Raw genomic sequence first — 25,279 nt, forward strand, 5'->3', positions numbered from 1 at the left:
AGCCTCTAGCATAGTTTTTCTCTTCCCTAGGGGTGTTTTTAAAATGCAGGGGCTGTAATTAGAGCCACAGTGGAAGCGCCTCCTAAAACATCTCAATATCATTTCTTTACTGAGGCTTAAGTTATAAGCCTCACTGGCTGTGATAAAGAGCCCTTTTCTAAAACTCATCTGTGGTAAGATTGCAGGATGAAGGTTATTAAATTCCAGTAACTGTATCAGATACTCCTCATCATGTACACCTGGGGAGGGGGTAGTTTCCAACATGGCACCCTGTCCTCCAGCCCCTTCCCATTAATGAGATGCCACTCAGGTGCTGAGGGAGAAAGGTTTTTCCCCATCCTGTTAAGTATCTTAGGGATTTACAGAAGTAAACTATAAACTAGCCTTCAGAGGGTCTCTTGCTTCTTTTCCTTAACCTCACATCCCCTTCCAGTGAGTGGCCAGTCTCTATCTTTCCCTGTGTTCCTTCCTTCCACAAGCATTTATTGAAAGCCTATTATATGCCAGGCACTGTTCAAGGAATTGGGAATAAAAAAGCAAGATGGTGAAGGTCCCTGTGCTCAAAACTGACATTCCAGTGGAGGAAGATAAAACAAAAACAAAACTCATAAAGTGATGAAATAAAACAAAGCAGGGGTTAATATGATAGTGAAGGGCTGGAGGAGGTATTTGGTGGGATGTTCAGATAAGGTCTCTCTGGGGAAGACAGTTCAGCTGTGATCTGAACAGCAAGAAGGAAATCTGCTAGCAGAGATCTGAGGGAAGAGCATTCCAGGCAGAGAGAACAGCCAGTTCAAAGACCCTGAGTGGGAGCAAGCTTGGTGTGTTCAAGGAACAGAAAGAAGGCAGTGTGGCTGCAGCGTAAGCGAGTGAGGGGTGGGGCTGTAGGAAATATTTAGAGGAGTGGGCGGGGACTCATTACGTTGAACTTGGACGTGATCTTTTTCCAAACATCAAGAAAAGTCAGTGTACATTCATTGTTCCTAGTTCCTCACTTTCTCACCCTCCTGTACACAGAATTCCTCCCATGCTGTGCAGTTGAGACTGTCCTCAATATGATCATTAATGGCCACACAGCATTCAGTTACAGTTGCATGGGCACTGGGCTCTTAACGCTATAGACATTGGTTTGGTGACCCCACACTAGATGAGCTCTGGGCTCATTAGAGCTTGCGGCTTGAGCAGGGATTACCAGAATTAGGTTTACCCTTACCCGTCACCATGGTAATTACTGTTATTTACACTCTAGGTGCTCTATCCTTTGTACTTTCAGCAAACAAGATCTTTTACTCCAGACGTTAATTAGGCCTCTCTTGTAGCAGAAATCCAGACCTAACTGGTCCAACCAAGAAAGGGAGTTGATTATCTCTCCTAACCTTAAATCAGGAATGACTGGACCCAGGTGTCCGAATGATATTGTCAGGACCCAGTCTCTCCACTTCTTGGCCCTGCTTTCCTTTGTTTTGGCTTCATTCTCAGGCAGGCTCCTCCCTTGTGATAGCAAGATGACCACCACAAACCCTAATGGAAAGAGTTTCTTCTCCCTGCCTCCCCCCCTGGGCTTTATGGAGATATAATTGACATATAATGTTGTGTAAGTTTAAGGTGTAGCACGTGATGGTTTGAGACGTATATTTTGTGAAATAATTACTACAGTAAGGTTAGTTAACAACTCCAGAGAGTTTCTTTCTTGATAGCTCCATGAAAGGCCTGGGCCTGGACACTCATTGGCTCACCTTGAGTTACATGCACCCCTGAGCCAATCATTGGCTCAGTTTGGATTAGGCTGATCCTTGTCATTGGTTCAGCTTGGGTTAGGCCCACCTCTGAGCCCGTTACCGATGATGCTGGAAGCATGAGTTCTCCCAGATGCAGAAGATGATGTCAGGTCCATCTGAGCCCCATGGAAGGAGTGTAGAATTGGTTTCCCCAAGGGAATGTTAGGGTGCTGTTACAGAAAGATGGAAGAAGGAATGATGGACTGGAAAAAAAAATCAAATTAACAACTTTCTACTCCATCCAGCTTCTCTGCTTTAGTCAAGCTTTCAGAGAAACTCTGTTCCCCAGAAGGGAGTGGGTGGGGACATGCATGTTTTCTCTGAATTAGGGAAGGGAGAGAAATTTGGAGGAAGAGGTGTGAATACAGGTCCTTACAAATGTAGAGTTATCAGTAAGTACTGTGCTTACTGGTGTAGGTATCATTGTTCAGTTTCTACCAGGGATCCAGAAGTTGGTGATTGTGTCCATGTCAACACTGACATATTTAGCGGAATTATTTGTATATTTAGCCAGATATACAGCTTGTTAGTTATGTCTTGCAGAGTGAGGGGTTGTGTTCATTCTGTTGTCCCCAAAGACAGAACCATGAGCTAGCTTGAGGGGAAGAAGGGACTTTGGAGAGATCTCATTTGGTTTCCTAAAGACCTTTTGACAAGCTCAGAGTCTTAAATAAATTGAGAAAATAAGCTGTTACATTGAGAGGCTCTATCAGCCGGGAGTCCATAGACTGATAACTGTTAATAGAAATTTGTTCCCTAACCTCTGCTCTGGATAGCTCAGCGTCCTCAGAGTCCAGGCCCTTATCAGCACTCCCCTCTGGCTACTGTCTAATGTGTCTTCTTTTCTTCTCATACCCAGTTCTCCAAAATCCCATCTACTTCCTCTTCCTCACCTCCTAGTTACTCCTCCACCCTGTTTACCCCTCCTCCCTGTGTTGAAACCATTCTTGCTCACATCACCAGTGATCAACGTTTTGCCAAGTCTTGTGGGTGGATATTTCCCAGTCCTTACCTTCCCAGCTTCTCTGTTGCATCTTGGATACTGTGGAACGTTCTCTTTTTTCCCCTTGAAACCGTTCTGGTTCTCATCTCTCTCACCTGTTTCTCCTCTGTCTCTGATCACTGTTTCTCTTCCCAGCTTTCAAACACTGGCACTCCTCAGAGATCCATAAATAGTTCTCAGTCAATTATCTCGTGGTTCTGTCACAAGAAAAAAGGAAGAACCAGCTACAAACTCATGATTCTTAAATTTGTATTGTTAGCCTGGACTTCACCCCGAGTTTCAGATCCAGTGTTGCATCTCAATGTATCACAGGCACGTCCAATTAAAAATGTCCCAAGCTGGGTTCAGTATCCCCTCACCCTAAAGACTTTTCCTTCTGATTCTCTGTCTCTGGTGATGGGGATGGTGGTGGCACCTGGTTGCCTAAGTTAGAACCCGTGAGACATCCTCCCCTCCCCCCCCCCAAATGTGTAGGTTTTTTTTTTTAGTACATTTATTTTATTTTTGGCTGCGTTGGGTCTTTGTTGCTGCACGCGGGCTTTCTCTTGTGGAGAGCTTAGTTGCGGTGCGTGGGCTTCTCATTGCGGTGGCTTCTCTTGTTGCGGAGCACAAGCTTTAGGCACGCAGGCTTCAGTAGTTGTGGCTCGCAGGCTCTAGAACGCAGGTTCAGTAGTTGTGGCGCATGGGCTTATTTGCTCTGCAGCATGTGGGATCTTCCCGGACCAGGGCTCGAACCCACGTCCCCTGCATTAGCATGCAGATTCTTAACCACTGTGCCACCAGGGAAGCCCCCTGGTAGGTTTATCCATGGAATGTAATGTGCAGGTGGGCTGTATTTTGTCTGGGTTTAGTTTTAGTTTTTTGGCAAATGTTTTTTGCCACATTTAATCCAGCATAAAGTCTAGGAATTTTTTTTCCCCATTAAAGATCAGCTGTTTAACCAAATGTGGGTAATAATTTTAAAACTTTCTCTTCTAGACATCATGAGACAAGAATAATAATCTTTTCCCCTGTTTTCACAATGGAAGACTCGGGAAAGACTTTCAACTCCGAGGGGGAAGAAGCTAACTATTGGAAAGACCTGGCTATGACCTACAAGCAGAGGTCAGTTCTCCAAAGTTCACCTTGCTTTTTCTTCCCATAGTGATGGCAGCAACCATTTATTGTGGGCCTACTATGTGCCAGGCACTGTGAAGGGCTTAACATACATCTCAGTTAAATCTCAACAGCGTCCCATGGAGAAACCATTCTCACCCCATTTTACAAATGAGGAAACTGAGCCTCAGTGAAAGCAAGTCAACTTGCCCAAGGTCAGACAGCCAGGGGAGTAACAGAGCTGGAATTTGAACCCCAAAGCCTAGGGTCCTAAGCAAACGGCTGTGCTACTTCCCAGCTTATTTTCTCGCAGGGTTTTATCAGCTCCTGGATGCCGTATCTGGTCTGCCCTTCGTGTGTGGGGAAAGAACTTCTCCCTATGCCTAGGAAAATGGGTTGTTACAGATTTTTAAATTTGAAACCAGTGTTTCAGTGCCCATATCTGGGAGAGAGAGAGGGAGGGAGGGAGGGAGAGAGGGAGAGAGGGAGAGAGAGGGAGGGAGAGAGGGGGAGAGGGGGAGAGGGGGAGAGGGGGAGAGAGGGAGAGAGGGAGAGAGAGGGAGAGAGAGGGAGAGAGAGGGAGAGAGAGGGAGAGAGGGAGAGAGGGAGAGAGAAGGAGAGAGAGGGAGAGGGAGGGAGAGAGGGAGAGAGGGAGGGAGAGAGGGAGGGAGAGTGTGTGTGTGTGTGTGTGTGTGTGTGTGTGTGTGTGTGTGTGTGTGTGTTTAACGTTGTTTCTTTTTATTTCTCATGGACTCTTGTAATCTACACAGGGAGGTCTTATTCCGGCTCCTCTAATTTCTTTATTCTTAGTTTGATTTAAAGAGAATTTAGGCTTGGTGTTAAAAAAAAAAAAAGATATCCCTTGACTTTTAAGGATTGAGAAGGTAGAATTGGGCGTTTGGGATATGGGGCAGGGACCCATGATAGTGGTGTGATAAGTGAGCATTTGTATTATGTCCAGTTTCTACTTGCAAATAAATCTGCAGAGAATACACAATCCAAAGTGTGTTTACTACATGTTGGGCTCCAAAAAGTACAAGTGGAATGAATGTGTGGAGAGTGAATTGGTTAAGAAAGGGCTGTGGAGTCAGGCACACCTGGGGGCAGGCCCAAGCTCTGTTTCTGACTTGTTTGACCTCGAGACAAGTCACCTCATCTTCTCATCTGTATAATGAGGACAATGACAGTTTCTGCCTCAAAAGGCAGTTGAATAAAGAGCTGATACATGTATAACAGCAGCACGTAAGCGCTCAGTAAATGATCAGCTAACACCTGGGAATTCTGTAGGGCAGAGAACACTCAAGAGGAACTCCGAGAATTCCAGGAGGGAAGCCGAGAATATGAAGCTGAATTGGAGACGCAGCTGCAACAAATTGAAACCAGGAACAGGGACCTGCTGTCAGAAAACAACCGCCTTCGCATGGAGCTGGAAACCATCAAGGTGAGGGGGTGAGAGGGGACGCATGCAGGTGTGGATGGCGTCCAGCGCCGTGACTGGAAAAGGGAGCCTGCAGACTTGGCCCCGGGCTCACTCCCACCCCCGGGCCTGCTGGGCACGTGTGGCACTTGAATTCTTGATGCCCCTGATGGAGGCGCTCTGTGAGAGGCAGGTCTCACACATGTCCCACGGCCATTCTTGGCTGTTGGTGACGATCCTGCAAGGCACGTGGAAGGTAGACCTTTCTAGAGTATGGAGTATCTCTGGAATTGCTGATTGTTATAAGGCCCAGGGTTATGCTGTCCAGAGTGGTCGCCCCTAGCCACGTGCGGCTACTGACATTAAGTTAATTAAAATAAAATAAATAGAAATTTAATTCCTCAGTCATACTAGCCAATATTTCAAGTGCTCAAAGGCCACACGTCTCTAGTGGGTGTCACTGTGGGACAGAGAGGCTGTAGAATGTCTTCATCGTTACGGAAAGTCCTGTTGGACAGAGCAGATTCCTCAGCCTGGGCACTGTTGACATTTGAAGGCAGCCACATGATTCTCTTGTGGGGGCCGAGTTTCATACTGTGGGCTGTTTAACAGCATCCTGGTCTCCACCCACTAGATGCCAGTAGCACCCCCTCCCCCAGGTTGTGACAACCAAAAATATCTGCAGACATTGCCAAGTATCTGGAGAACCACTTCTCTGCAGGGTAAAGAATGCCTTTTGGACACTCTGTAGAGCTTAGCAGATGATCACAAAGTGTAACTCTGTGCCCTAGGGACAGCTCTCAGCCCTCACTGCCAGGCAGGGTCACCTGGCCAGCCTCATAAACATCAGACAGGCCTGGACCCACCCCGCCCTGAGATTCCCATTCTCAGGAAGTCTGGGTGGGGCCCCAGCATGTCTGCGTGTCTTGGTTTTTTTTTTCTGTTTAAAACAAAGCTCCTCATATATATTTTGCTGAGCCACTGGGAGAACTAGCCAAGGCCCTGCCGTGTGAGTCCCGGGCTAGGTGTGATGCACAGTGGATGGGGATGTGTCCCTTGCCCTCTGGAAGCTTTGCGGGGAAGACAGACCTAACAGCTGGAAGCACTTAGCGAAAAGATGCTCAGTTATGTGGTAAGGGCCATGAGATCCTCCTGAGAGAGATTTGCACGGGTTGGAGACAGCGTCATGGAGGAGATGGGAGGGACTTGAGCTGGTGTTTGAAGGTGTGTGTGTGTGTCTAGCCAGCAACTTGGTGTACAAGGGTTTGATGAAGAGTTAATATGGAACTGCCACAGACACGGGCAAGAATGACTGTCAAGTGGACCTTGGGAATCTGGCTTTACTAGCACGTGGGAGAAAGCGGGGCCAACAAACAGATTGGGGATCGAGGGGTGGGGAGTAGCAGAGGGAGGACCACACAGACCGTAGAAACTGAGCAGTGGACTCCGAGCTTTTACGGCATGGACCACAGAGCCCGCTGGCCACCCATGGGTCAGTCTGGCCCATAGATGTTGTTTGCTTAAGCCTTTAGTGGTTTTCACTCAACATTGTATCATGAAAGTTTTCAAGTACACAGTAGGGTTGAAAGAATTTTCCAGTGAACACCTGTATCTACCACCTGGGCTCTACCAATGACCTTTGCCATACTTACATACTTTATTATATATCTATCCATCCATCAGTCCATCTTCCCAATGCATTTCAAAGTGAATCACCAACATCTGTACACTTCCCGGTAAATACTGCAGTAGGCTGTTAACTAGAGGTGAGGGTTTGCTTACAGTTTGTTCTTTTGATAGTAAAATATATATCTTTAGTGGGTTTTTTAAAAAAAATATTTAGTATCAACATTCAGAGTTGTGAGGCTTCTTGTAAAAACGTAGATTTCCGACTTCCTTTGATCTTCCTTTGGTGGATCTGGCTACCCCAGGCCGGCCTTCTTCCACACCGGCAAAAAGCTGAGTTGTGGTTGCTTAGACAGAGCAAGCCTTCTCCAGTTTGCCCCCGCTCCCCACTTCTGTCCTTTCCCCCCCAACTCTGACACCGGGGACTGAGTGTCTTTTGCTGCTTACACGTGGCTCACGTCACTCCTTTTGTTAACAGCCTGGCCCCTGCCCTAGGCACTGGGGAATTTTTACAGCCCTTACACTGAATGGGGCTCAGGGATGGGAAGACTAGTGGTATGAACCATCGTTTGGAGAGGGTAGGAGGACGTGCTGAGTAAATATCATGCAGTTGCTAAGTAATTAACCACTTCCAGACTGAGCCACTGAACCAGCAGAAGACCTCTTCATTGCAACTACATGGCAGGTTCACGAGACACAGGGTGTGAAGCAGGCGAGGAAACAGAACTACCTTGGAGTGAAGAACTGCCCCCAGCACATATTTCTGTCACCTAAGAGGAAAGTCTTCAACTGAGTCAGACTCCTTGACAAGTGGCTTATTCATTGCAAGTTGAATAAAAAAGCTTGCAAGGGATCCAACAGAGCATCTATTGATGCCTCCATCAGCTGACAGTTTATTATAATTAGCCCCAAACGAAAGCGCAACAGCTTTTCATGTCCCCAAGTTCAAAGGACAACATGTGAATCCTTATGCTGGTGGACAAGCCCAGTAGCTGCGTCTTCTTGGAACCTGTGTTGGAATTTAGGTTAATGACCTAGGATCCTGCATCCTCCTGTTTTATTTGGGGAGGCACCCAAATCAAGGGTGGGAAGCCATCAGAGCCACGCCTGGGAATTTGCCCGTGCCTGGGCCTGGTCTGCCCCTGCTTGTCTGAGCCAAGACGCTTCTGTGCTCATAGCCAGGAAACAGAGTATCAGAGGAGACCGAGCAGAGCAGCGTGAGGATGTGACACCCCTCCCTGTCCTCGCCCTGTAAATAATCTGCCTGTTCTGTGGACCTTCTTCTTTCACCGTGGCTCTGGCCACGCCTCTCTGGCCCGGTCACCATTACATCACTCTCCCCAGTGCCTCCAGACTGTTTCTAGCAACAGCTTTGTTTACTGGACTGACTCAAGAGGAGTTGGCCTGTTTTTCTAACTTTCTAATTAGACTTGGGCCTTTCCTGTGGGAAGTGAGTGTTTTCTTTCATGTTTGTAGATGAAGGAAAGGTGGTAAGGGTGTCTGACGATGGAAAGTAATTTGAGAAAGGATCCAGAGCCGGAGTGAGTGAGTGAGTGTGTGTGTGTGTGTGTGTGTGTGTGTGTGTGTGTGTGTGCGCGCGCGCGCGCGCGTGTGTGCGCGCGTGTGTGCGCACACACATGTGATCAGTTCCTATGTGACCTGGATGGAAGTAGTTGAGGGCAGTTTAGCGTAGTTGTTCTAAGAGCGCAAGCCCAGGTGGCCGGGATGGATCTTGGCTCAGTCATGTGCTTCCAGTTGACTTTGGGCTGACGAAGTGACTGAGCCTCAGTTCCCATGTCTCTGAAATGGCATTAAATGAGGCAACAAAAACAGCCTCCTGAGCCCAGAGGCTGGCACAGAGTAGACCTGTGGTAAATGTTAGCTGCCGTAGCTGGGCAGCAGCAGGTTGGTTGAGACGTCATGTGGGCTGTGCCTTGCCTTGGAAAGCACCGGCTAGATCACCCTAAGCTTCTTTTGGTAAAAACAACAGTTTTGTTTTTTTCCTTCTTCCCTTCCCTCCTGCCTCCCTTTCCTCCCTCCCTTCTCTCTCTCCCTCCTCAGAGGCCCAGAAGTTCCTAACTCCCCCATGCCGCAGGGAGAGTGTCCTGGGTCACAAAGTCAGAACAGTTGTCAAACTGAGTCCATGATCTGACTGTGAGGCACAGGCAACAAAGCCGTTGTGATTCCTGCTATTCTGTCTGTAATCCAGGGGTATCACGTGAAGAGCCTCGGCATTGCCCTTGTGGATCAGGCTCGGAGAGGTTTATGAGGCTTTCTGTGGCTGTGGACGCCTTGCACAAAATGATCGCTTTGAAGATTGGTGGGGGCTGCTTGATACCAGAGGCTGCAGGGACCAGTGTGGGAGGGGGCAGGGTATAAGATGCTCAGGAAGCACTCGGGACTTGACAGCTTGATGGCCCCCTGTTCCCCCCATCATCCCTCATTTGCTTAAGAGTCCATGTCTGTGGACAGAAGGTTCTCCTGACTGAGCTTAGGCTTGTCCTCTGGCATCCTGAGTGAGTGTGATGGGAAGGCTGGTCCCACAAAGATCCTAGAATAAGGGAGAGAGAAATCCCCTAAAGAAATTGGCATGGGACTTCCCTGGTGGCGCAGTGGTTAAGAATCCGCCTGCCAGTGCAGGGGACACGGGTTCGAGCCCTGGTCCGGAAAGAATCCCACATCCTGCGGAGCAACTAAGCCTGTGAGCCACAACTACTGAGCCTGCGCCCTGGAGCCTGCGAGCCACAACTACTGAAGCCCGCGCACTGCAATGAAGAGTAGCCCCCGCTCGCCGCAACAAGAGAAAGCCCATATGCAGCAAAGAAGACCCAACAGCCAAAAATAAATAAATAAATAATAAAAATAAATTAATTATAAAGAAATTGGCGTGCCGGTGGGCTGTGCAGAGGGGGAGGAATGGGTGCTCAGCAGCTAGGGACAACACACATGCGCTGCAACGGAGAGCGTTCTGTCCCAGGATTAACCTTCAGTGTCCTAAGGAGATGACAGGGAAGGGAGGTAAACATCCTCGTCGGGAGTCTTAAATCATTCACTCAGTGTTGATTCTGTCCTTCAGGAGAAGTTTGAAACGCAGCATTCTGAAGGCTACCGGCAGATCTCAGCCTTAGAGGATGACCTTGCCCAGACAAAAGCCATTAAAGATCAACTTCAGAAATACATCAGAGAGCTGGAGCAAGCCAATGACGACCTGGAAAGAGCCAAACGGTACGTTGGGAAGGAGAAAAGAGGTTTGGGAGCCTTTTGTCTCTGGGTACCAGGCACTGTGCTGAGGGTAGAGAATTCAGCAGTGAGCAAAGCCAGTGCCCTTGTGGGTCCTACAGCCTCATAGGAAATGGGCAACAGGCAGCAAGTGCTGCAAGCCCAGGGTGCTGTGGGAGCATGTGATTGGTTATATTAATTTGTCCATTGCTGGGAGAATATTAGGCAAGGCTTCCCAAAGGAAATGCCATTTAGGCTAAGACCGAGGGATGCCTAGGCATTTTCCAGGAGAAGAGTGTGGGGTGAGAACATTCCAGGCAGAAGGACAAGCATGTGCTCAATAAATAGGCCCTAAGATAGGACAGTATTTCTTAAACTGATGTTCTGAAGTTTAGCAGAATACTAACAATAATAAGTAAGTTATTGAATAACTACTCTGAGCCAGGCACTTTTTTTTTTTCTTAAGAAAACTTTGTTTTTAAAAGATTTAGATATAAATTACATACAGCGATACGCACAGATCTTAAGAAGTGTACAGTTTCATCAGTGTGGACAAATGTGCACATGCCCCACACTCCTGTTGAGACACAGGCCCTTGGCACTGCACCCACAGCTCCTTGCATTCTTTTTTGCGGTTGCTTTAGGGACCCCAATACACACGCTCAACTTTTCAGTCTACTTCGTTAATAATGTACCAAATGCAACGGCCTTGCAACCTTAGAGTTTCACTTACCATCCTTGAACTTTATGTGATAGCTGTAATGCGAGAAGGTAAGAGAGTAAAAAGATAGCCTTTTATATTTACCCACAGATTTACAGTTTCTGGTTCATTCCTTCTTGAAGTTTCCCTCTGGTTATCATTTCCCTTCAGCTTGAAGAACTTCCCTTAGGGTTTCTTGTGGTGCAGGTCTGCGGATGGTGAATTCTTCTCGCTTTAGTTTATCTGAAAATGTCTTTCTTTTGCCTTCATTCTTTTTTTTTTGTTTGTTTGTTTGTTTTTTTATACTGCAGGTTCTTATTAGGCATCAATTTTATACACATCAGTGTATACATGTCAATCCCAATCGCTCAATTCAGCACACCACCATCCCCACCCCACTGCAGTTTTCCCCCCTTGGTGTCCATATGTCCATTCTCTACATCTGTGTCTCAACTTCTGCCCTGCAAACCGGCTCATCTGTACCATTTTTCTAGGTTCCACATACATGCATTAATATACGATATTTGTTTTTCTCTTTCTGACTTACTTCACTCTGTATGACAGTCTCTAGATCCATCCACGTCTCAACAAATGACTCAATTTCGTTCCTTTTTATGGCTGAGTAATATTCCATTGTATATATGTACCACACCTTCTTTATCCATTCGTCTGTTGATGGGCATTTAGGTTGCTTCCATGACCTGGCTATTGTAAATAGTGCTGCAATGAACATTCGGGTGCATGTGTCTTTTTGAATTATGGTTTTCTCTGGGTATATGCCCAGTAGTGGGATTGCTGGGTCATATGGTAATTCTATTTTTAGTTTTTTAAGGAACCTCCATATTGTTCTCCATAGTGGCTGTATCAATTTACATTCCCACCAACAGTGCAAGAGGGTTCCCTTTTCTCCACACCCTCTCCAGCATTTGTTGTTTGTAGATTTTCTGATGATGCCCATTCTAACAGGAGTGAGGTGATACCTCATTGTAGTTTTGATTTGCATTTCTCTAATAATTAGTGATGTTGAGCATCTTTTCATGTGCTTTGTGGCCGTCTGTATGTCTTCTTTGGAGAAATGTCTATTTAGGTCTTCTGCCCATTTTTGGATTGGGGTGTTTGTTTCTTTAACATTGAGCTGAATGAGCTGTTTATATATTTTGGAGGTTAATCCTTTGTCCGTTGATTCGTTTGCAAATATTTTCTTCCATTCTGAGGGTTGTCTTTTCGTCTTGTTTATGGTTTCCTTTGCTGTGCAAAAGCTTTGAAGTTTCATTAGGTCCCATTTGTTTATTTTTGTTTTTATTTCCATTACTCTAGGAGGTGGATCAAAAAAGATCTTGCTGTGATTTATGTCAAAGAGTGTTCTTCCTATGTTTTCCTCTAAGAGTTTTATAGTGTCCAGTCTTATATTTAGGTCTCTAATCCATTTTGAGTTTATTTTTGTGTATGGTGTTAGGGAGTATTCTAATTTCATTCTTTTACATGTAGCTGTCCAGTTTTCCCAGCACCACTTATTGAAGAGACTGTCTTTTCTCCATTGTATATCTTTGCCTCCTTTGTCATAGATTAGTTGACCATAGGTGCGTGGGTTAATCTCTGGGCTTTCTATCTTGTTCCATTGATCTGTGTTTCTGTTTTTGTACCAGTACCATATTGTCTTGATTACTGTAGCTTTGTAGTATAGTCTGAAGTCAGGGAGTCTGATTCCTCCAGCTCCATTTTTTTGCCTCAAGACTGCTTTGGCTATTCGGGGTCTTTTGTGTCTCCATACAAATTTTAAGATGATTTGTTCTAGCTCCGTAAAAAATGCCATTGGTAATTTGATAGGGATTGCATTGAATCTGTAGCTTGCTTTGGGTAGTATACTCATTTTCACAATGTTGATTCTTCCAATCCAAGAACATGGCATATCTCTCCATCTGTTGGTATCATCTTTAATTTCTTTCATCAGTGTCTTATAGTTTTCTGCATACAGGTCTTTTGTCTTCCTAGGTAGGTTTATTCCTAGGTATTTTATTCTTTTTGTTGCAATGGTAAATGGGAGTGTTTCCATAATTTCTCTTTCAGATTTTTCATCATTAGTGTATAGGAATGCAAGAGATTTCTGTGCATTAATTTTGTATCCTGCAACTTTACCATATTCATTAATTAGCTCTAGCAGTTTTCTGGTGGCAGTTTTAGGATTCTCTATGTATAGTATCATGTCATCCGCAAACAGTGGCAGTTTTACTTCTTCTTTTCCAATTTGTATTCCTTTTATTTCTTTTTCTTCTCTGATTGCCGTGGCTAGGACTTCCAGAACTATGTTGAATAATAGTGGTGAGGGTGGACATCCTTGTCTCGTTCCTGATCTTAAAGGAAATGCTTTCAGTTTTTCACCATTGAGAATGATGTTTGCTGTGGGTTTGTCATATATGGCCTTTATTATGTTGAGGTAGGTTCCCTCTATGCCCAGTTTCTGGAGAGTTTTTATCAGAAATGGGTGTTGAATTTTGTCAAAAGCTTTTTCTGCATCTATTGAGATGGTCATATGGTTTTTATTCTTCAATTTGTTAATATGGTGTATCACATTGATTGATTTGCATATATTGAAGAATCCTTGCATCCCTGGGATAAATCCCACTTGATCGTGGTGTATGATCCTTTTAATGTGTTGTTGGATTCTGTTTGCTAGTATTTTGTTGAGGATTTTTGCATCTATATTCATCAGTGATATTGGTCTGTAATTTTCTTTTTTTGTAGTGTCTTTGTCTGGTTTTGGTATCAGGGTGATGGTGGCCTCATAGAATGAGTTTGGGAGTGTTCCTTCCTCTGCAATTCTTTGGAAGAGTTTGAGAAGGATAGGTGTTAGCTCTTCTCTAAATGTTTGATAGAATTCACCTGTGAAGCCATCTGGTCCTGGACTTTTGTTTGTTGGAAGATTTTTAATCACAGTTTCAATTTCATTACTTGTGATTGGTCTGTTCATATTTTCTGTTTCTTCCTGGTTCAGTCTTGGAAGGTTATACCTTTCTAAGAATGTGTCCATTTCTTCCAGGTTGTCCATTTTATTGGCATAAAGTTGCTTGTAGTAGTCTCTTAGGATGCTTTGTATTTCTGCGGTGTCTGTTGTAACTTCTCCTTTTTCATTTCTGATTTTATTGATTTGAGTCCTCTCCCTCTTTTTCTTGATGAGTCTGGCTAATGGCTTATCAATTTTGTTTATCTTCTCAAAGAACCAACTTTTAGTTTTATTGATCTTTGCTATTGTTTTCTTTGTTTCTATTTCATTTATTTCTGCTCTGATCTTTATGATTTCTTTCCTTCTGCTAACTTTGGGTTTTGTTTGTTCTTCTTTCTCTAGTTTCTTTAGGTGTAAGTTTAGATTATTTACTTGAGATTTTTCTTGTTTCTTTAGGTAGGCTTGTATAGCTATAAACTTCCCTCTTAGAACTGCTTTTGCTGCATCCCATAGGTTTTGGGTCGTCGTGTTTTCATTGTCATTTGTCTCTAGGTATTTTTTGATTTCCTCTTTGATTTCTTCAGTGATCTCTTGGTTATTTAGTAACGTATTGTTTAGCCTCCACGTGTTTGTCTTTTTTACGTTTTTTTCCCTGTAATTCATTTCTAATCTCATAGCGTTGTGGTCAGAAAAGATGCTTGATATGATTTCAATTTTTTTAAATTTACTGAGGCTTGATTTGTGCCCCAAGAAGTGATCTATCCTGGAGAATGTTCCGTGCGCACTTGAGAAGAACGTGTAATCTGCTGTTTTTGGATGGAAAGTCCTATAAATATCAATTAAATCTATCTGCTCTATTGTGTCATTTAAAGCTTCTGTTTCCTTATTTATTTTCATTTTGGATGATCTGTCCATTGGTGTAAGTGAGGTGTTAAAGTCCCCCACTATGATTGTGTTACTGTCACTTTCCTCTTTTATAGCTGTTAGCAGTTGCCTTATGTATTGAGGTGCTCCTATGTTGGGTGCATATATATTTATAATTGTTATATCTTCTTCTTGGATTGATCCCTGGATCATTATGTAGTGTCCTTCCTTGTCTCTTGTAACATTCTTTATTTTAAAGTCTATTTTATCTGATATGAGTATAGCTACTCCAGCTTTCTTTTGATTTCCATTTGCATGGAATATCTTTTTCCATCCCCTCACTTTCAGTCTGTATGTGTCCCTAGGTCTAAAGTGGGTCTCTTGTAGACAGCATATATATGGGTCTTGTTTTTGTATCCATTCAGCCAGTCTATGTCTTTTGGTTGGGGCATTTAATCCATTCACGTTTAAGGTAATTATCGATATGTATGTTCCTATGACCATTTTCTTAATTGTTTTGGGTTTGTTTCTGTAGGTCCTTTTCTTCTCTTGTGTTTCCCACTTAGAGAAGTTCCTTTAGCATTTGTTGTAGAGCTGGTTTGGTGGTGCTGAATTCTCTTAGCTTTTGCTTGTCTGTAAAGCTTTTGATTTCTCCATCAAATTTAAATGAGATCCTTGCCGGGTAGAGTAATCTTGGTTGTAGGTTCTTCCCTTTCATCACCTTAAGTATATCATGCCACTCCCTTCTGGCTTGCAGAGTTTCTGCTGAGAAATCAGCTGTTAACCTTATGGGAGTTCCCTTGTATGTTATTTGTCGTTTTTCCCTTGCTGCTTTCAATAATTTTTCTTTGTCTTTAATTTTTGCCACTTTGATTACTATGTGTCTCGGCGTGTTTCTCCTTGGGTCTATCCTGTATGGGACTCTCTGTGCTTCCTGGACTTGGGTGGCTATTTCCTTTCCCATGTTAGGGAAGTTTTCGACTATAATCTCTTCAAATATTTTCTGTGGTCCTTTCTCTCTCTCTTCACCTTCTGGGACCCCTATAATGCGAATGTTGTTGCGTTTAATGTTGTCCCAGAGGTCTCTTAGGCTGTCTTCATTTCTTTTCATTCTTTTTTCTTTAGTCTGTTCCGCAGCAGTGAATTCCATCATTCTGTCTTCCAGGTCACTTATCCGTTCTTCTGCCTCAGTTATTCTGCTATTGATTCCTTCTAGTGTAGTTTTCATTTCAGTTATTGTATTGGTCATCTCTGTTTGTTTGTTCTTTAATTCTTCTAGGTCTTTGTTAATCATTTCTTGCAACTTCTCAATCTTTGCCTCCATTCTTATTCCGAGGTCCTGAATCATCTTCACTATCATTATTCTGAATTCTTTTTCTGGAAGGTTGCCTATCTCCACTTCATTTAGTTGTTTTTCTGGGGTTTTTTCTTGTTCCTTCATCTGGTACATAGCCCTCTGCCTTTTCATCTTGTCTATCTTTCTGTAACTGTGGTTTTTGGTCCACAGGCTGCAGGATTGTAGTTTTTCTTGCTTCTGCTGTCTGCCCTCTGGTGGTTGAGGCTATCTAAGAGGCTTGATGGGAGGCTCTGGTGGTGGGTAGAGCTGACTGTTGCTGTGGCGGTCAGAGCTCAGTAAAACTTTAATCCACTTGACTGTTGATGAGTGGGGCTGGGTTCCCTCCCTGTTGGTTGTTTTGCCTGAGGCAACCCAACACTGGAGCCTACCTGGGCTCTTTGGTGGGGTTAATGGCAGACTCTGGGAGGGCTTACACCAAGGAGCACTTCCCAGAACCTCCGCTGCCAGAGTCCTTGTCCCCACAGTGAAACAGAACCACCCCCCACCTCTGCAGGAGACCCCCCAACACCAGCAGGTAGGTCTGGTTCAGTCTCCCCCAGGGTCACTGCTCCTTCCCCTGGGTCCCGATGCGCACACTACTTTGTGTGTGCCCTCCAAGAGTGGGGTCTCAGTTTCCCCCAGTCCTGTCGAAGTCCTGCAATCAGTTCCCACTAGGCTTCAAAGTCTGATTCTCTAGGAATTCCTTCTCCCGTTGCCGGACCCCCAGGTTGGGAAGCCTGACGTGGGGCTCAGAACCTTCACTCCAGTGGGTGGACTTCTCTGGTATAAGTGTTTGCCAGTCTGTGAGTCACCCACCCAGCAGTTATGGGATTAGATTTTACTCTGATTGCACCCCTCCTACCGTCTCACTGTGGCTTCTCCTCTGTCCTTGGACGTGGGGTATGCTCCTTGGTGAAGTCCAGGGTCTTCCTGTCAATGATTGTCCAGCAGCCAGTTGTGATTCTGGTGCTCTCGCAAGAGGGAGTGAGAGCACGTCCTTCTACTCAGCCATCTTGGTTAATCCTCCTTGCCTTCATTCTTGAAGGATATTTCCACTGGATGTGGAATTCCAGGTTGACAGGTGTTTTGTTTTTTTTTTTTTTTTTTCAGCACGTTAAAGATGTTCTGCTGTCTTCTGGTCTCCTTGCTGGAAGTCAGAAGTTAGTGGTCATTTGAATAGTCACTGCCCTGTATATAATATGGTGTTTTTCTCTGGCTGCTCTCAGAATTTCTCTTTATTTTTGGTTTTTAGCAGTTTGTGATGTGCCTAGATTTTGTATGTATTTATCCTGTTAGGGGTTTGCTGGGCACTTTGATCTGTAAATTTGTCTTTCGCCAAATTTGACTTTGGTCATTATTTCCTCAAAGATTTTTGCTGCCCTCTTCTTTCTCTCCTGCCCTTCTGGGACACCAACTACACACATGTTGTGTCCCATGTCCTTTTGATATTGTCACACAGGTCTCTGAGGCTCTGTTCGTATCTTTTCCTAATTTTCTTTGTCTTGGTTCCTCAAATTAGATCATTTCTATTGATCTGGTTTCAAGTTCACTGACTCCTTCTTCCCTCCTCCAATCTGCTGTTAAGCCAGTTCCAATAATGTTTTATTTTAGATATTTAAGATCTAGAATTTCCTAGTCCTCTACTGAGATTTCTTTCTTTGCATCCTTGAGCATAGTTATAACAACTTTCTTTAAGATCCTTTTCTGCTAATTCTAACATCTGGGTTATCTCAGATGTTAGATGTTCCAGTGATTGCCTTTTCTACTGAGTTTGGGTCACATTTTCTTGCTTTTCATATGTCTAGTAATTTTGGATGATATTCTGGACATTATGAATGATGTGTTGCAGAAACTATGGATTCTGTTATGTTTCTAATTTGTTTGTTTGTTAAGTAGGCTGAACTCACACTCCAAACTCTGTCTCCCTTTGATGGGTAGTAGGTGAAATCTGTTTGACGCTTTTAACTAGGCTGCTTCAAGTCTGCCATGCACATGCATGGTTCAGGGGTCAGCCAGAGGTGTGGGAAGAGTTTATATGCAGGATTTGGGATTCCGCCAAGGTGGTGGATTTTTATCACTGGAGCTATAGACACAAAGCTTATAAAGATACAGAATTCAGCCACTGCTGTTCCTTCTTCCAAGTGTTGTCTCTCTTCCAAGTGTTGTCTCCCTTCCGGTTTTTGCCAGTGCCTTCAGATCATTGTTTTTCTCGTTTCACCCAGAGTTTGTAGTTGTAATCTATAGGATATTTGGTCTGATACAAGCTACCTTATTATTACCAGAAGTGGGACCTCCTTTTTTTTTTTTTTAAAGGTTATCTCTGGTAACAGCCCTCTTTCTTTTTATTTTTTATTTTTTTTAATTTTTATTTATTTATTTATTTTATGGCTGTGTTGGGTCTTTCTTTCTGTGCGAGGGCTTTCTCTAGTTGTGACAAGTGGGGGCCACTCTTCATCACGGTGCGCGGGCCTCTCACTATCGCAGCCTCTCTTGTTGTGGAGCACAGGCTCCAGACGCGCAGGCTCAGTAATTGTGGCTCACGGGCCCAGTTGCTCCACGGCATGTGGGATCTTCCCAGACCAGGGCTCGAACCCGTGTCCCCTGTATTGGCAGGCAGATTCTCAACCACTGCGCCACCAGGGAAGCCCCTCCTTTTTTTTTTTTAAATCAGTTTGTAAGAGTTCTTTGTGTATTTTTGCTGCTCATCTTTTGTCCCGCATTGAAAAATATTTTTTACAAATAATCTTTTGTCTGTTGACTTTGTGGTCTCATTTTTCATACAAATATTTTTCATTTTTGGGTCATCAATTATGTCTTTTATAGCTTCTAGGTTTCCAGACCTCACTAGGGACATCTCCTTGATCGTTTGATTATGCGTGTATTCTCTTAATTTTTTTTGCAAGATTTTTTTATTAATTGTTTTAACTTATGCTTTTAACCTACCTGGAATTTATTTTTGTACCTAGTATATGTGTCCCATTTTATTTTCATTAGGTAGATAGCCACTTGTGCCAGTACTATGTGTTAAACACTCCATCTTTTTTCCACTGAACTGAACGCATCTCTGTCATATGTTAACCTGCCATACAGTTGTTCCTTGGTATCCATGGGGGATTGGTTCCAGGACCCTTGAGGATACCAAAATTTGTGGATGCTCAAATCCCTTATATGAAATGGTGTAGCGTTTGCATATAACCTATGTGCATCCTCCCATATACTTTAAATTATGTCTAATTATAATACCTAATACAATCTAAAATCTGTATAAATAGTTGCCAGTGAGTGGCGAATTCAAGTTTTGCTTTTTGGAACTTTCTGGACTTTTTTTTCCTGAATAATTTTGATTTGTAGTTGGTTGAGTCCAAGGATGTGCAACCCACAGATGTGGAGGACTGACTGTATATTCTGGAATCTAATTCAGGATTCTTCTCTCTTTTTTGTCTAACGTGCAATTTATGAATTACTACCAACACCATAATGACTTGGTTCCTGTGGCTTTGTAGTATTTTCTGATTTTTGGCAAGCCACTGGCTTACGATCATTTCTACCCATATATCCTTGATGAAAGCAAGTCACACGGCCAAGCCCTGTCAAGGGGTGGGAAAGTACATTCCACCCACAATGAGGCCAAAGCAAGGGTGTGGCTACAGGGAGGATGAAGAATTGGGACCAATAATGCAGTCTATCACAAAGAGATAGTACATTTACGTGATTCAAAAATAATATACAGGGATTTCCCTGGTGGTCCAGTGGCTGAGGCTCCACACTCGCAATGCAGGGGGCCAGAGTTCGATCCCTGGTCAGGGAACTAGATCCCACATGCCGCAACTAAAAAGAGCCCACATGCTGCAACTAAGGATCCGGCATGCGGCACCAAAGATCCTGCGTGCTTCAACTAAGACCCCGTGCAGCCAAATAAATAAATAAATAAATAAACAAATAAACATTAAAAAAATATATATATATACAAAGGGGTAGAGTTTTTAAATTCAAATTCAAGCAAATAGAAATTTGTATTATCCCCCCCCCCCCCGTTTTTTTTCCCCACAAAAGAGCATTCTGTATACAGAATGTATGTACTATTGTACATCTTGCTTTGTCACATAATAGATTTTGGAGGTCATTCTGTAGTAGGACACAGAGGATTCTTTGTTGTTGTTTTTTTCCAAGTGCATAATATTTTATTGTATGGTTGGTATTGTATGATACATAATTATTTATTCGTCCCCCCCACGGCTGGATATTTGCTGCATTTCCATTCTTTTGCATTGATAAGTGTTGCTGTAGTGAATGATATGCATTGCTTGCATAGATGTATATCTGTAGAATAAATTCCCAGAAGTGGAATTCTTGGGTGAAAGGACATATGCATATGTGTTTTGATAGTTTTTTCCCAATTGTTCTCTACATTTGTACCAATTTCCATTCCCAACACCTATGTGAGTAAGTCTCCATTTTCCAAATAGCTTCACTAAACAGTGTTTTTCAAACTTTGGATTTCTGCCAATCTAATAGGTGACAAATAGGTACATTTCTGAATTATGAGTGATCTTGAGTTCCTTTTCATATATTTAATAACTGTTTTATTTCTTTTTCTGTGAACTCTTTATCTTCTTGCCTGTTTTCAAATTGGATTGCTGGTTGTTTTTTCTCATCAGTTTCTAGCAGATGTTTATATATTTGTTTATGATATGAATTGAAAATGTTAGGAGTTTGTCATTTGTCTTCCATCTTTGTCTATTGCATATGTTACTATTGAAAGTTATTTGGATTTCTGTGTAGGCAAATTTATCTGCAGTCCCAGGTTTATAAAGCAATTAGCCTATGTTTTCTTCTTGTATTTTTATGTTTCCTTTCTTTCTTTCTCTCTCCTGAAGATGCACTGGATTCACATTTTAGCCACATGCTGAATAGTTGAATGTTAAAATCAGATGTGGTAGAGACCCAAATCATCATTATAGAACAAATAAAGTTCTGGAATACTGAAGTTTTATTAAAAAAAAACTTTAAAACATTACAATTTACAATTTCATTATAAAATTTTAATAGTTATATGTGGAAAATTTGACAGTCTACTGCAAGAACGGCAATTTATCAGCACCATCAGCTATTTGCTTATTTTGGTCTCTCCAACTGTACATCCGCAAAACCAAATGGCTCACTTTTAACTGAGGAAGGAGATGACCTTGTAAAAGGATAACCTTGAAAGACTCCAGGCCTAACTGAATTAACTAAAAAGTAAATATATTCCTTAAAGGGTATTTTGTTTAATGTGTGAAGGTCAAGATGCCAAAAAGTTCAATGAAGATTAAAATTGATTTAATCTAATTTTTTAAAAAAGTGTCTATGTGTTATTACATAGACACTTTTTTTTTTTTTTTGGCTCTGCCACATGGCTTGTGTGATCCTAGTTCCCCAACCAGGGATCAAATACAGGCCCCTGCAGTGGAAGCACAGAGTCCTAAACAGTGGACTGCCAGGGAATTCTCTACATAGACTTTTTTATTTTTAATTTTTTGTGGTAAAAAATTTGACATCAAATTTACCACCTTAACCATTTTTAAGTGTGCAGTTCAGTAGTATCATATGTATTCACATTATTGGCCAACAGCTCTTCAGAACTTTTTCATCTTGCAACATTGAAACTCTATACCCACTAAACATTAATTCCGCTCCCTGTTCCCTTCAGCCCTTGATAATCACTTTTCTACTTTCTGTTTCTATGATTTTGAATACATTAGAAACTCCATATGAATGGAATCAAATAGGATGTGTCCTTTCGTGACTGGCTTCTTCTCTTAGCATAATGTCCTTGAGATTTGTCCGTGTTGTAGCATGTGACAGGATTTCCCTTTTTTAAGGCTGCATAATATTTCGTTGCATGTATGTACTGCATTTTCTTTATCCATTTATCTGTCAGTGGACACTTGGGTTGCTTCCACCTGTTGGCTCTTATGAATAATGCTGCAGTGAACAAGGGTGTACAGATACCTCTTTGAGATCCTGCTTTCAGTTCTTTTGGATATGTACCCAGAGGTGGGACTGCTGGATCATACAGTAATTCTACTTTTAATTTTTTACAGAACCTCCATACAGTTTTCATAATGACACACCACTTTACATTCCCACCACATCCTCACCAACACTTGTTATTTTCTGTTCTTGGGATGGAGGCCATTCTGATGGGTGTGAGGTGATACATAGACTTTTAAGTATTTATTGGTGATACATAGACTTTTAAGTATTTATTGGCTCAAAAAGGATATGTTCTTAGTTATCTAACAGATGTATCTCTTAATATTCATATTTACTGAAAATCTCTTTTCCTGCTTAACTATTTTCAGGTTCTCGTAACTGTCCATGAGATTAACAGCTTTCACAGTTTTTATGTATTGCAGCATTTTACTCTTATGATAATAAATATGCAAATACATCAGTTGGCAGAATTTCACCATATAAAGAACATAAAAAAAAAAAAAAAAAAAGAACATAAAGCTTTTTCCACTCAGGGGACAACTAGGATGCTTACCTTTATTTGAAAGCAAATAGTCACATAGTAACAATAAGTCTCTGTGCTGTGCCCTGCTGATATTACTGACTCGGCCTGATTGTATACAGTCAGGGGGTCGTTGATCCACACAGGTTCAGGAATGCCAGAAATGCCGCTGAAGTTGGTTCTCTGGCATTCCAGAAGCCAGTAGTAGATTTTGACCAAATACTGAGTTTAAATTTTTGATCTAGTTGGAATTCATCTTCGGGTGTAGCATGAGGTGTGGATCCAACATTAATTTTTTCCAGGTGGCTACCTGCTAGTCCCCAGACCTAGAATTGAACCAACCATCTTTTCATCAGTGATTCGTGATGCCACCTTTATCATAAATTCTCCTATGTATTTGGATCTATTTCTGGACCTTTGGCTCTCCTTGGTCTGTCTGGTCTTATAACTGTTTCACTCTGCAGCACACTGTTCACTACTGAGGCTTTAAAGAGCGTGTTCTTTGTATCTAGGGGAGCTAGTGCCCCTGTTCTCTTCTTTTTCAGAGTTCTCCTGGCCCATTTTTTCTTCCAGTTTTATTGAGATGTAATTGACATACAGTACAGTATACGTTTAAGTGAACAGCACGATGATTTGACTTATATGCATCATAAAATGATTATCACAATAAGTTTAGTGAACGTCCATCACCTCATATAGATACAATATTAAAAAATAGAAAAAAGTGTTTTCCTTGTGATGAGAACTCTTAGAATTTACTCTCTTAACAACTTTCACACATAACATAGAGCAGTGTTCATTATAATTATCATGTTGTGCATTGCATCCCTAGTACTTGTTTACCTTTTAGCTAGAAGTTTGTACCTTTTGACCATCTTCAGCCAGTTCCCCTTCCTCCTATCCCCCGCGTCTGTAACCACAAATCTGATCTCTTTTTTAATGAGTTTGTTTTGAAGTATAATTGACCTACTGTGTTAGTTCCTGTTATACAATATAGTAATTCAGTATTTCTATACATTTCAAAATGATGGCCACAATAAGTCTAAGATGTCACCATACAAAGATTGTTACATAGTTATTGACTGTATTCCCCACACTGTATTTTTCATACCTGTGACTCATTTATTTTGCTACTGGAAGTTTGTACCTCTTGGTCTTCCTCACCTATTCCTCTCCTCTCCCTAACCTCCTCCCCTCTGGCAACCACCTGTTTATTCTCTGTATCTGTAACTCTGCATCTGTTTTGTTGTATTTGTTCATTTGTTTTGTTTTTATTTATTTTTTTAAATTCTGGTTTGGCCAATTTTTTTTTTTTTTAAGATTTATTTGTTTGGTTGGTTGCGCCGGGTCTTAGTTGCGGCAGGCGGGCTCCTTGGTTGTGGCATCTGAACTCATAGTTGTGGCATGCATGTGGGATCTCGTTCCCTGACCAGGGATCGAACCTGGGTCCCCTGCATTGGGAGCACGGAGTCTTACCCACTGTGCCACTGGGTAAGTCCCCATTTGTTTTATTCTTTAGATTACACATATAAGTGAAATATATGGTATCTGTCTTTCTCTGTCTGACTTATTTTACTTAGTATAATACCCTCTAGGTCCATCCATGTTGTTGCAGATGGTGAGATCTCATTCTTTTTTGTAGCTAACGTTCCTCTCCTGGCCATTCTTGTTTCATTATCACATCATATTTCAAATCAGTCCCTGGTGCCTGTGTCCCCCAGTAAAAACCTGTTCATATTTTTATTAGATGGTGTTAAACTTATTAGGTAACTTATGGAGAATTGATTTCTTTATGATTTGGGGTCTTCCTCCTCATAAATACCATATGTCTGCATTTTGACAAGCCTCTGTGCCCTACAATAAAGTCTTACATGTTTGCTGTTACATGAATTCCTAGCTATTTCATCTTTTTTTGTTGTTGTTTGACATGCCAGCCTTAGGGTCACTTTAACTGGTTCCAGTCTTGTACTCTAAAAACAACAAAGGATGATATTTATTTATTTATTAAATTTATTTATTTATTTTTCGGTGCGTTGGGTCTTTGTTGCTGCGTGTGAGCTTTCTCTATTTGCAGTGAGTGGGGGCTACTCTTTGCTGCAGTGTACGGGCTTCTCATTGCGGTGGCTTCTCTTGTTGTGGAGCATGGACTCTAGGCACACAGGCCTCAGTAGCTGTGGCACACGGGCTCAGTAGTTGTGGCTCGCGGGCTCTAGAGTGCAGGCTCAGTAGTTGCAGCACACGGGCTCAGTAGTTGCAGCACACGGGCTCAGTAGTTGTGGCTCGTGGGCTCTAGAGCGCAGGCTCAGTAGTTGTGGCACACGGGCTTAGTTGCTCCGCGGCATGTGAGATCTGCCCAGACCAGGGCTCGAACCCATGTCCCCTGCATTGGCAGGCGGATTCTTAACCACTGCGCCACCAGGGAAGTCCCAAGGGATGATATTTAAATCAGGCACTTTTGGTAACTTTATCTTCTTTACCTCTAAAGACCCTTTGAGGTAGGAACTAATACTAATACTCAATCTGGACATAGTAGAAAGTGCTGAATAAATGAATGATTGATCCTCACTTTGCTGTTGGAGGCCCAGAGGCCCAGAGAAGTTAAGTTGCCCGGGGACACTTAGCTAGTCTTACACGTTAGAGCAAGGTGTTAACTCATGGGTTCCACTTCAAACAAATGCTTCTGATCACCATGAGATACAGTTATGGGGATGTTAAAGGTCTTCTGGGGACGAGCACGGGATCAGTGAGAAAAATTGCTGACAGTTATTGAGCACTTATGTGTGAAACATCTGTTGTGTGTTTTG

General features: G+C 42.7%; 1 protein-coding gene across 3 annotated transcripts in view; it reads left to right on the forward strand.

Annotated features, from left to right (window-relative positions):
* NDE1 (nudE neurodevelopment protein 1) overlaps positions 1–25,279 on the forward strand; it is a 36,145-nt gene that overhangs the window by 3,588 nt on the left and 7,278 nt on the right. For 2 of the 3 annotated variants that reach the window (XM_082360773.1, XM_082360774.1), the window contains exons 2-4: positions 3,760–3,885; positions 5,164–5,317; positions 9,996–10,144. In XM_082360773.1, coding sequence (XP_082216899.1) covers positions 3,803–3,885; positions 5,164–5,317; positions 9,996–10,144 — 386 coding nt within the window. In that variant the 5' untranslated portion in view covers positions 3,760–3,802. Of the gene's footprint in view, positions 1–3,759; positions 3,886–5,163; positions 5,318–9,995; positions 10,145–25,279 lie in introns of those variants that run through there. The other variant, XM_082360775.1, reaches the window with a different exon arrangement.

This window comes from Balaenoptera borealis (genome assembly GCF_965194805.1).
Source record: "Balaenoptera borealis genome assembly, chromosome: 16".
Classification (NCBI taxonomy): Eukaryota; Metazoa; Chordata; class Mammalia; order Artiodactyla; family Balaenopteridae; genus Balaenoptera; species Balaenoptera borealis.